The 12,708-nt window shown below is 33.9% G+C and overlaps 1 protein-coding gene across 1 annotated transcript in view; it reads left to right on the top strand.

The window, feature by feature from the left end:
• The window catches only part of TBC1D8B (TBC1 domain family member 8B), a 56,242-nt gene that overhangs the window by 41,231 nt on the left and 2,303 nt on the right, over positions 1-12,708 (top strand). The window contains exons 11-19 of the mRNA XM_047716470.1: positions 951-1,068; positions 2,025-2,310; positions 3,260-3,389; positions 4,392-4,490; positions 7,340-7,408; positions 7,576-7,816; positions 8,574-8,639; positions 10,099-10,182; positions 11,440-11,496. Coding sequence (XP_047572426.1) covers positions 951-1,068; positions 2,025-2,310; positions 3,260-3,389; positions 4,392-4,490; positions 7,340-7,408; positions 7,576-7,816; positions 8,574-8,639; positions 10,099-10,182; positions 11,440-11,496 — 1,150 coding nt within the window. The remainder of the gene's footprint in view (positions 1-950; positions 1,069-2,024; positions 2,311-3,259; positions 3,390-4,391; positions 4,491-7,339; positions 7,409-7,575; positions 7,817-8,573; positions 8,640-10,098; positions 10,183-11,439; positions 11,497-12,708) is intronic.

Below are 12,708 nucleotides of genomic sequence, written 5' to 3'. Positions count from 1 at the left end.
CACACACATCAACTTGTTAACAGTGGTGATCTCTGGGTAGGTAAGATACAGGAGATTTAATTTTCTTCACACATCTCCAATTTTTCCAGATTCTATATATTAAAGTTTTATACCTTTATAATAAAAGGATTTGCTATGGCCAAATGTTATATAAAAGTAATGATCTGATATTTGTATGCAAGATAGATTAGAAGGAGAAAGTTAGGGTGGAATAGAGAGGATAAAGCAGATCTAAGACATTTTATAAGAAGAAACTCTAGGCTATAAAGACAAATTGGATAAAGGATTTCTAGCATGATGAAAATTAGGATAGCAAAGAAGAGAATCCTATTTAATAGAAAAAAGAAGTTTAGTTTGAACACAGTTGAGGATAATTGACGTCAATTTGAATATCAATTGAGGATGATAGAAGGATGTTCTATAGGTAGTTGAAAATACTGACGAATAAGGAGGGCATGTATTACATGGAGCACTGGGTATTGTGCATAAACAATGAATCATGGAACACTGCATCAAAAACTAATGATGTATTTTATGGTGACTAACATAGCACAATAAAAAAAATACAGATGAAGTTTCTTTCTCCAATTTTAATGTGTTTTTGAGCATTATGTTTTTTCCCAGATTTGTGATAATTAAGATATTTTACTCATTGAAATTAGTCTAAAATTATAGAGGTTTTACTTATTTTGTTCTACATTCGTATTACTGCTTTATTTTCTTTGGATTTGCTGTTAAATAACTGATCAGCCAATGTTAGCCTAAATTCACCTTGTTTTGCTTTGGACTGGCTCAGAGTTCTTATATGTTTCTATTATGATTATTTTTTCATAGTTTTTATTGCTGAAAACTAGGGTTTGAAGAAGAAATGTAATTATCACCCGAACAATATTTATTTATTTATTTATTTATTTATTTGTTGTTTATCATTTTTTTTCTGTGAATTTTAGGCGATGAACATCTTAACTTCAGTGCTGCTTCTGTATGCAAAAGAGGAAGAAGCTTTTTGGCTTCTGGTTGCTGTGTGTGAACGAATGTTGCCTGATTATTTTAACCGTCGAATCATTGGTAAAACACACACATACATCCCATAGATAAGCACATATTTCTTTTCTAAACAATTTATATGTCTCTTGTCTATCCAATTACATATCAAATGGGAGAACTGATCAATTAGGTTTTGAAATATACAAAATGCAAGCAGTATCAAAATGTCACTTCACTGACATGCTGAAGAGAAGTGCTTTTTGTACTGAATATATGATTGGAAAGATTGTTTAATACATTGCTTTTCTAAGACAAAATACTTGGTCCGTTTCTTAATAAAATAGAAATTTTAGGTTTACCTTCTCTGTTTTGCTGAAACAGTGGTTATCTAAAGTATCCAGAGCTACTGGAACATTGTTAATTGTTTCTTGATGAGAGGTAGATTTTTAACCAGCTTAAAGTCTCCATGTTTGTATGAACTGTATTCATATTTGCCAGATTTGAAAGAAGGATCGAGTTCTTGGTTAGTTAATTATATAGTATTTTCTTTAGTCACCAGATATTTATAGATTTTGACATTACCACAATACCATATGTAGTCTCTGCTTTGTGCCCTTGTAAGCCTTCAGTATCATGGCTGGGTTATTGATTATATTGGCTTTCATTACAGTTTGTGTATTTATCTTACTAGATAAATCTACTAGATATTAGATCTACTAGATATTAAGCCATTTGAAGATGAGGCTATTTCATTAATTGGTATATTTCTTATGGTACCTATTACAGGTTTCTGCACATAATAAAGATTCAATAAATTACTCTTCAAACAAATTTGAACTGAGGTTCTCAAGTGCTTCTTGATGCATGACACTTTGCTAGCAGATAAAGAGATGTGTGAAATACAGAAAAGGCATTGAAGAAGTTCATAATTTAAGGAATAGAAATGAGATATATTGGCATACTAACAAGTGGGAAGGTCTCAGAAACAAATCCTTTTGAAAGGTGTTCATTTTTAAACTTCCTTTTATGTTTGCCAGGTGCCTTGGTGGATCAGGCAGTTTTTGAAGAACTTATCAGGGATCACCTTCCCCAGCTGACAGAACACATGACCGATATGACATTCTTTTCCTCAGTTTCTCTCTCATGGTTCCTCACACTTTTTATTAGTGTGCTGCCTATTGAAAGTGCTGTGAATGTGGTGGACTGCTTCTTCTATGATGGAATAAAGGCTATTTTACAGCTGGGATTGGCAATACTTGACTATAATTTGGACAAACTGCTCACATGTAAAGATGATGCTGAAGCCGTGACAGCTTTAAACAGGTACTGTCAGAACCATAGTGTTTCAGTCTGGAGAGCCGCTTGGAGATGATGTTGTTCAGCTCCCTTATTTTACAGATGTAGAAACTGAGCCCTAGAAACTTCAAACAATTTGCCCAATGCCACAGAGCTAGTTGCATGAAAAATCTAGGACTTAAGTCCCCTTCTCTGTTTCCAAATAGAATACAATAAGAGTAAATCCCTTTTGAAGTAAACCACTTGGTAACATACACATTTATACTACTGTTGTTGGTTCAGTATGCTGGGACTTCTCATAGTCCCAGTTTGAGCCATGAAGTGTTATTGTGTAAAAGTGACTTGAAGGGGGAAGAGTAGTTGATAATGTTAAATATCCAGTGGAAGAAATTGTTCTGGTTTTCAAGTAATTTCAATCAGGTAGGCTGAGTTTTATTTATCCAGTGCTTTTTCTGTGAATGTTATTTTATATTGGAGCACTTGTGTAGTGTGTGTGTGTGTGTGTGTGTGTGTGTGTGTGTGTGTGTACCATGTATGTGTGTGTTAAATGAATGAATATTTGATTAGGGTAACTGCTGGAATGATGCATCAAATACCATTTTGTACAGAATAAAATCTAAACACTGAGAGCATTCAGAACATTCAGAATACTCTGTTACCTTTCTTATTTCCCCTCTCCTGCCTCTACATAGTCTATATTCCACCCTTACTGGGCTATGTGGTGTTTGCTGAGTACTTTCTGAGCCTATTTGCTTTCCTTGTACTCTCCTCCCTGCCTCTGAAATAATTTCACCATCCCATTCCCTGCTCCCTTGTCCTCCTAATTCCTAACCATCTTCAAATTCCACTTCTTCATAAGACCATCCTTTGTCCTCTCAGTTGACACTAACCTCTAACTAACTAGGGAGAAATTAGCTGTTACTTCCTCTTGCATTTTACTTCCACTCATTCTTGTATTACTGTTACTTTCGGATAGGTTCTTTGACAATGTCACTAATAAGGATAGCCCATTGCCTTCAAGTGTTCAGCAGGGTTCAAATGTGAGTGATGAAAAAAGCAGTCATATGAAAGTGGATATTACAGATTTGATTAGAGAGTCAAATGAGGTAAGTCTTTTTTAATACCACAAATATAATTACATAGCATAATTTAAATGATTGGCACTATAGTTCTATCTCTAGTGGCATGTTAAAAGTAAGATGATAATACGAGTAAAGACAGAATTTAAAATCCAATTTCACTTTATTTGTGTATTTTTATTGAGGTATAATTGACATGCAATATTATATCAATTTCAGGTGTACAACATAGGGATTCAGCATTTGTGAACTGATCACCACAATAAGTATAGTTATCATCTGTCACCATACAAAGTTAATACAATATTATTGACTGTATTCCCCATGCTGTACTTTATATCTCCATGGACTTATTTATTTTACAACTGGAACTTTGTACCTCTTGATACTCTTCACCCATTTTGCACCCCCCACAATTCCTTTCCCATCTGGCGACTACTGCTCTGTTCTCAGTATATATGAGTCTGAATTTTGTTTTGTTTATTTTTTAGATTCTACTTATAATTGAAATCATGTCATATTTGTCTTTCTCTGTCTGACTTATTTCACTTAGCATAATACCCTCAGGTCCATCCATGTTGTTGCAAATGGCAAGATTTCCTTCTTTTTATGACTAATAGTCCATTGTATAAAAGCGATTTCTGTGAACTGTTCCTAGGTTATATAGCCTCCTGTGCTTCAGTTCGCTATTCTTTAAATGAAACGAAATTCATTTGCTTTCACAGGTAATGACCACTTTTAAATATCTATCACCATATAAGAAGGTGAAAATTATTCTCTTCTTAGAAACTAAGAATTTTTCCCAATGTTCTTGTACTTAGTCTAGACAGATAGTAGGTGGAATTCTCTCCAGTAAATATATAGAAAAACTGAAATGTGGGAGGTGAAAATTGGCATAACCACTGAACAAGTTAAGAAAATAGCTAGAAATAGAACCAAGGCCTCTGAGATTGAGTCTGGTGAATTCAATTGTAGGAGAAGTGGATATTTATTATGAATGAGTATCTACTGAAATCATATTTTTTGCAGAAATATGGTAATATTCGCTATGAAGATATACACAGCATGCGCTGTCGAAGTAGGTTATATGTCATACAGACCCTAGAGGAAACGACAAAGCAAAATGTGGTGAGTATCTCTACCCAATGAGGGAGAAGCAATTGGAGTAACAGTTTTTTTTCCAACTTCCTTTAAAAAATTGATACTCCATGTAAACAAAATAAATATAACTAAACTTTTGAGCTAGATCCTTGCCACAGCTTAGCTTACTCTAAATTTTTTTAAGAGGAAGTAAATTATTTTCTTCTAGTTGAATTATGTTGATTTCTCCAAAATGTTTTGTTATTTGACCTTTACTGTCAAATGTTATGATACAGGCATTTAAGCATAACACATTTGTGATGTGTTGCATCAGTAAGAACAGCAGACCAACATAGCAGTCAGTGCTGCTAATATATATTATTATCCTCAGAAATCTAAGACACAGTGAAAAAGATATAAAACTGTGTTTTAAATACTCTCAATATTAGGGTAACTACATAAGAAGCTGTTATCATTGGTTGCCTCTGGTGAATGGGATTAATAGATTGCTGGTTGGAAGGGAGAGAGTTTTACTTGGGTGTGTATGCATCATTCTGTTTGAGCTTTTATCATAAGCATGTATTGTTTTTGTAAAACTACTTGCTTAAAGACCATGTCCTCAGAGATGCCAATCTGGGAAAATAAACATTTCTGAAGATTCTAGGTTTAGCTTTCAATTAAATAATTCAGTGATGTTACTGTGATGTAGTTGGCATAAGCCCCCTTGTTTTGGTTTTCATGTGTGTGGGGAGTGATATAGTTTTTTTTTTTTAAAGATTTTATTTATTTATTTGACAGAGAGAGATCACAAGTAGGCAGAGAGAGAGGAAGGGAAGCAGGCTTCCTGCTGAGCAGAGAGCCCGATGCGGGACTCGATCCCAGGACCCCGGGATCACGACCTGAGCCGAAGGCAGTGGCTTAACCCACTGAGCCACCCAGGCGCCCCTGATATAGTTTTTTAAATGAGATCATATCAGTTACTTTGTTCTGCATCTTACTTTTTTCACTCAGAAATATATGATGGTCATTGCATATCAGTACATATAGACCTCCCTTACTTCTCTTAACATACTGAAAATACACCATAGTATGGACATACTATACAGTTGACCCTTGAACAACATAGAGGTTAGGGGCCCCAGTTCCCTGTGCACTCAGAAATCCACCTGTTACTTTTGACTTCCCAAAAAATTAAGTACAGTTGACCCTTGAGCAACATAGGTTTGAACTATGTGGGTTCACTTATACGTGGATCTTTTTTGATAAATATAGTACTGTGGATGTATTTTCTCTTATGATTTTCTTAATATTTTCTCTAGCTTATTGTAAGAACACAGTATATAATATACATACAAATACATACAAATAACATACAAAATATGTGTTGATCTACTGTTTAGGTTATCGGTAAGGCTTCTGGTCAATAATGGGCTATTAGTAGTTAAGTTTTGGGGGAGTCAAAAGTTATATGTTGATTTTTTACTGTGGGGGGGTATTCAGTGCTCCTAAACCCCAAGGGTCAACCATACTAGTAGCCTATTGTTGACCAGGAGCCTTACTGATTCACTCAGGTTCAAACATTTTTTAAAAATGAATATTGAATGTTAACTTTGATCAAAAGACCTTTCCATATCTTGCGATTATATATTTTTACAGCTTTGTTAACGTAGTGGATTATATTAAGGAATTCCTAATGTTAGGCTTCTGTTGGATTCTTGAAATGAATCCTATTTGGTAATGTCGTATTGTTATTTTAATATTCTGTTTTGATGATTTTGCTACATAGCTATGTTCTTTACATCTCTGTTAAAGTGACACTGGCTTACAGTTTTCTTTCTGTGTGTGTGCTAACTTTAGTTTTCATATCAGAGTTGCAATCATGTCATGTCAATGAATTTTGAAGTAAATTATATTTTTCTATGATTGAGAATAGTTTAGATCACATAGGAATTATACATTACCTGAAAGTTTGAGTAATTGAGCCTATAAAACCTGGATCTGCTGCCTTTTGGTAGAAGGCAGATTTTTTATTACCTTTTCAGTTCTATCCAGAATTTGTTCTTCCTGGGTTACTTCGGTATTTTAATTTTTTTCCTAGAAAATTATCCATTTCATCTAGACTTTCAGATATCTTGGTGTAAAGTTTCTAGAATTCATTCAATAGATATTTAATGCTACATCCTCTGTGCTGGACACTTTAAAAGTGACCTCTATACCTATGTTTACATTATCATTTTACTTCTCAATGATGTTTATTTTTGCTTTATTTTATCACACTTGCCAGGTATTAGCCAATTTTATTTTTTTTAAATTAACCAACTCTTTGTTTTATTTATTGTTTTATTTATTATTTCATTTATTTTTAATTTCCAGTTTTACTAATTCTTTTATCTTTACTCTTTTAAATTTCCTAAATACCAAACTCATTGTACCATTGATGCTTATTCATCATGTAGTAGGATAAAGCTGCATATTGTCTAAGTTTATTACTTCTTAGATTATGTTACTTGGCACAGAGAGGGGAATGCACATCTCTCCCAATGTCTTTGAAGTGTTTAATGACAGCCCCACTTGATGACTTCTCAGAGGCAAGAGAGGAATATGTGGAAGGAGACTTGGAATACTGTTGCTTATATTTATAGACATTAAATGGATGTCCTTTGGCAATGATCTCTGGGTATGAAGTGATGAAGGCTAAAGTACATGTCAGAGTAGAACTGAATTGTAGTCTATGTACAACCTTTTTAAAGGCAAAATTGGCGCATTTATCTTTGTTATTCTTTTAAAAGGTTAGAAGAAAATGATTTTATTCTAGCAGAGGGAGATTTCTCAGTGGATTCAAGAAGAATTTCAATACTGAAGTATTAAAATCTAAATTGTTTTTAATCTTTTTAAAGCTGCGTGTTGTATCACAAGATGTGAAATTGAGCCTTCATGAATTGGATGAACTTTATGTCATCTTTAAGGTACTGTTGTTCTTCTTCAAGTGAAAAATAATACTTTTAGGCAAAATTTTACCACAACCACTCTTAAATATTTTATCTTTAATTCTTTTAGTACGCATGCTTAAAAGAAAATAATTTTGTAAAATTATTTCTTATGACTTACTGACTTTCCTCTTTATTTTTCATAGAAAGAGCTGTTTTTTTCTTATTATTGGTGCTTGAGTTGTCCAGTATTGAAGTACCATGACCCCAGTCTGCCATATTTGGAACAGTATCAGATTGACTGCCAGCAGTTCAGAGTGTTATATCACTTGTTGAGTCCCTGGGCTCATTCTGCAAACAAAGATTCACTAGCCTTATGGACATTCAGATTATTGGATGAAAACTCTGACTGCCTTATAAACTTCAAAGAATTCTCCTCTGCAATTGGTAGGATGATGTCCAGTAATTTTTTTTAAAGCCAAAAATAAAGCTACTCCTAGAAGTACTTAGTAGTGCCTGTTATTGCTAATTTAGTCAGATTTTATCAGCCTGAGTTACATTATCTCCAGCTTGAGCAATAAGTGGACCTTTTTCTGGGTTTATAACTGAAACTAAGTATATTGGTCTCATTTTGACTCCGCCCTCTCAGAAAAACAAGCTGTTACATATGGATGTTTTAAAGGTTAACATGAAGGAAGAGAATATCTGTATCTTCCCCCACTCAGGCACACGGATACTTCAAAAAGAGCTTCTTCACCCGTCAGTAAAAATCAACCACATGACCTAGAAAATTGGTAGAGAAGTAATCCAACAAACATGTTGTACCTGTAGATAGTTCACCAGTTACATTGTTCCTTTGCTTTTCCAGAGACCCCAGCATACTTTCTTACCAGGAATTGCCCCTTGAAGAGTTGTTCTCTCCTCAGATGAGGCATAAAGCCTCATTTAGAAGAAAAAAGAAAATTTAGGTTGGGGGGGAAGGGAAATCAGGCGAGCATTTTTCCTTCTGATAAAGCGTATTTTGCTTATACACTTGAAGGAGAGAATCTGGCTGTCTAGGTGGTGGTTTAACTGTTACCTTAAGTAACAGAAGGTTTTTGAATCCTAATTACTGGCTAATATCTGTACCTTAATTTGTATCACTGGAATTGATTGAATGATCTTTGAAAATAATGATAATTTGTCATTGAATTTTATTGAACAGATATAATGTACAATGGAAGTTTCACTGAGAAACTTAAGCTGCTTTTTAAGTTGCATATTCCTCCAGGTAAGAGCTTAACAGTCTTTAGTGATGTACAGGAGTTGATTCCATTTTAGCAAGTATAATTGCAGATATTAAATTTTAATAAATAACATAATTTTCAATATGATATCAGGTCATTACTTCACTGTGGCCCATGGATCATATGTCCAGTACTTTTGCTTAGTTACAGTGAAATCTGTGGAAGAGATTCTCTGTAACAGATGGGTTCACAAGTTTCACAAGTTTCCTTCCAGCAAACAAAGATAGTAGTTTAATGGTAGGTCGTGTATAAGAACTACCTACCATTTGAATATTGGTATAATATTGAAATGTGATATTGTTGTTATTGTTGTCAGTTGGGGAGTAGAATTTAACTCTAGACAAACTGCCAAACTTGTGGAATACTGCAGATTATCCAGAAAAAAATGAGACTAGGCAGCAGAAATATTAAACATTTGGAAGAGAAAGCAAAATAAAAGCTACCATTTATTGAGCACTTGCTCTGTTGAGGCATTTACTTTACAGATATTCTTTTACTTAATTCTCACAATATCCCTGAGAAGTGGTAATGTCCTTCCAATTTTGATGATAAGGAAACTAAGGCTCAGAAAGATTAAATTATTGGGCCAAGATCACATAGTTAATAAATTGCATAGCTGGGATTCAAACCAAGGTCTGACTTCAAAGCTCAGGTTTCTTTCTATTCTACCATATTGCCCTAATGTTACCATATAATGCCAGTTTTCTTCAGTGTTTTCCACCGACCTTAAGAGGCTTTCTCAGGCTTGGTCCATATTTTGGGAAAACAGTCTTAGGTTTTAAGCTAAAGGAACATTGCAAAAGTACCATTTAGTTTAGATAGGTTTAATTCACACAAGCAAACAGCACCTCATAATTTGTCTAAAGCCACACCTGGGATTTCTTTCAGAGTCTTCCCAGGATAGCCAGGAACCATTCTTTACCAGACCAAAAATCTAAAAGCCATCTTTGACTCTTCACACACTCAGATCACAAACAGAGCATTAAAAACCAAAGCTAAACCACCTGATAATTTAATTATGAAGGACTTTACATTGTCAAGTCAAATTACTGTTAGAATGTTTAATGTTGCTATGGAATGAATATGCTTTCAGTGGAAGATCAGAAATGGAAAGAAAAAACTACTGTGTATCTGTTAGAGCACTCAACTTCATTTTGCCTTATTATTGAAGATGTTCTTAAATGACTGAGGTTATATTTTCAGAGATTTTAAAACGCCAGGTTTTCTTAGTTTTCTCAGAAAACTCTTAAAAAGCAAGTAAGAGAACTCATGGAGCTCAGAGTGATCAAGTACTTCTTGTTATTTCCTATAGAGTAGTACCACTTCTACATTTCTTCACAAATGTCTTTCTTATAGTGACTTTTGTTTAACTTTCTGCCCCCAGATTTCCTTGACCAGGAAATTGTTATTGTTAGTAAATTGATTTGGGTTATCTGTTTTCAGCTTATACTGAAGTGAAATCTAAGGACCCTTCACAAGGAGATGAACTTTCCAAGGAAGAATTACTTTATTTCAGTCAGCTCCATGGTAAATATCTGTTAAAAATGTCTTTTTTGATGAGTAGTCACTCACAGAGATCTTCCTGGCTTAAAAAATTTTTTACCCAGCTACCATTAATAAAATTTGAGATAATTTTACTTTATATTTCTTTTGTGCTACCATAACACTTAGCACAGAGCTAAATGCATGGTAAGTGCCCCATAAATATTTGGCTAATTAACTGAAATGTGTTTTGGGTTTTGATTTATGGAAATTTTTTGTCTACTGGAGGATTAAAAAGAAAATGCATTTTGTTTCTTCTTTATGTTGCAGAAATTTCTAAAATGTATCTGACCATTTTCATGCCTTGTTAAAATACAGTGGAAACAATAGAATCTTTGATGATTGAAGGTCATAGCTATTATTCAAACAGTGAATACTTATTATAAATCACTGTAGGTGTAGGAGACAGGGATGAGTCTGTCTCCAAGACATAATTTGGAAGTGTTTTGAGCTCATTTTTGTGTCCTTCGCCGTTTTTTTTTTTTAATAAACATGAATGTCTTATAGAGGGATAGGTGCTGATTAATATATGTTTATAATTACTATATGTTGGTGTTTGAATATTAAGTTTGAAGAGTCCTTATAAATCAACTCATCAAATCCCTTAATTTATATGGGTAAGGGCATGGAGACCCAGAATAGAGAAGTGACTTGTGCAAGAGTTCACAATGCGTTATTGCCACAATCAGGATTAGTAGCTCAATCTTCTGACCTCCCGCATGCTTTTTTCCCCTAATAATAAAAGTAACACAATTTAGTTTGAAGAAGGTCATAAGGAAGAAAATACCACCCAGAGATAAATAATATTTGTTATACTTCTAGGATTTTTTTCATAAATATTTTTCTATAAAAATCTCTACTGTAGGGGCACCTGGGTGGCTCAGTGGATTAAAGCCTCTGCCTTCGGCTCAGGTCATGATCTCAGGGTCCTGGGTTCGAGCCCTGCTTCGGGCTCTCTGCTCAGCGGAGAGCCTGCTTCCTCCTCTCTCTCTGCCTGCCTGCCTCTCTGCCTACTTATGATCTCTGCCTGTCAAATAAATAAATAAAATCTTTAAAAAAATGTCTACTATAAAAGTTCTTGAAATTTTTTCTTCTGATGAGAGGAGGTCATGTCAGCTAAAATTGGCTTCCTGAATTGAAGAAAATAACATGTCCCTAAGTCTTTATATAAAATATTATTTTACTTTCAAAAGGTATTTACTTGTTAAATATTTTACAGAATGCAATTTTTTTTTCCTGTAGTTTCCAAGCCTACAAATGTGAAGGAAGCAGAATCACTAAAAAACAGCCCAGAAAAAGGTACTATGATTAGGAATATCATTTAGTTTAAGTCACTCTTTTTGTGAATAGGGTTAGCTACGAGGGCAAATAGTGGATTCTGTTTAAAGGTTATTGATTTGTCCTGAGAGCCTTTTCACTTTTCTGTGTGTGTTTAACAATTTAACCTTTCTTGTCTTGATAATTAAGTCTCAGAACTTACAGTCAATGACCCATATTCATTTAATTTTACTATTTTGAAAATATTTATTTTCAATTATGAGAGTTAGTAGATAATAAAGGAAATGTAAACAGAAGTCTTCATACCCCCACTGAATTCCACCCTGAAGTAAATGCGAAAACATTTTGTTCTATATCCTTTCCAGACCCATTTCTGTGTATACACACATACAGACATCTCTCTTTTATTAAAAGAAACAAAGAAAGAAAGAAACATTCCATAAATACTGTTCTACAATTGGCTTTTTCAGTTTTGTGATATATCATGGGAGTTTTCCTATCAGTACATTTGGATCTGTTGTATTCTTTTTAATGGGTATAGAGTATTCCATTCTTTGGTTGTACCGTAACTCAATAACTAGCTCAGTACTGATGGATATTTAGGTCACTTCCAGTTATTTGTATTACAAACTCTGTTGGAACAAACATTTTATACTTACATTGTAGAATACTTTATATACATTTCTTTAGAATAGGATAAATTCATAGAGGTATGAGAATGCTGTGTCAAAGAATACGTACATTTAATATTTTGATCAAGGCTGTCAAATTGCTCTCTAAAAATCCATCATCCTTTTTATGTTTTTGAGTAATATTTAGTCAAAAAATAATGAATTGCTAAAGAGCTATTTAAATACAACAACATCTTCCCTAGGTTGTTCAGTATATCTACCTAGTTTTCCAGTGAGTTTTAAGTAATTATTAATAGTCACATTAATTATCTTCATTAAACTCTTCAAAGGAAATGAATGGATAGTAGTGTTTTGAATTTTTTTAAGAAGAGCCACCATAGACCACTTCAGAATCTGCATATAAGAACATCATATAGAAGCTATTTTAAACTTAATAGTATGCATGAGAACATCTAGGTGAAATTTACATTGTCAAGTCAGGGTGTACTGTTTAAAAATGCATCCTTCTCCCTCTCTCTTCACATCTTCCCCAGTCCCCAGACTTACCAAAGTAAAAGTTTTAGTTTAATGGAAATGGAGAACAGATTCTGAAAGCCAGTGG

Source organism: Lutra lutra, chromosome X (assembly GCF_902655055.1).
Source record: "Lutra lutra chromosome X, mLutLut1.2, whole genome shotgun sequence".
Lineage (NCBI taxonomy): Eukaryota > Metazoa > Chordata > Mammalia > Carnivora > Mustelidae > Lutra > Lutra lutra.
The sequence above is the reverse complement of the archived record's forward strand: the minus strand, read 5'-3'. Positions and strand labels throughout refer to the sequence as shown.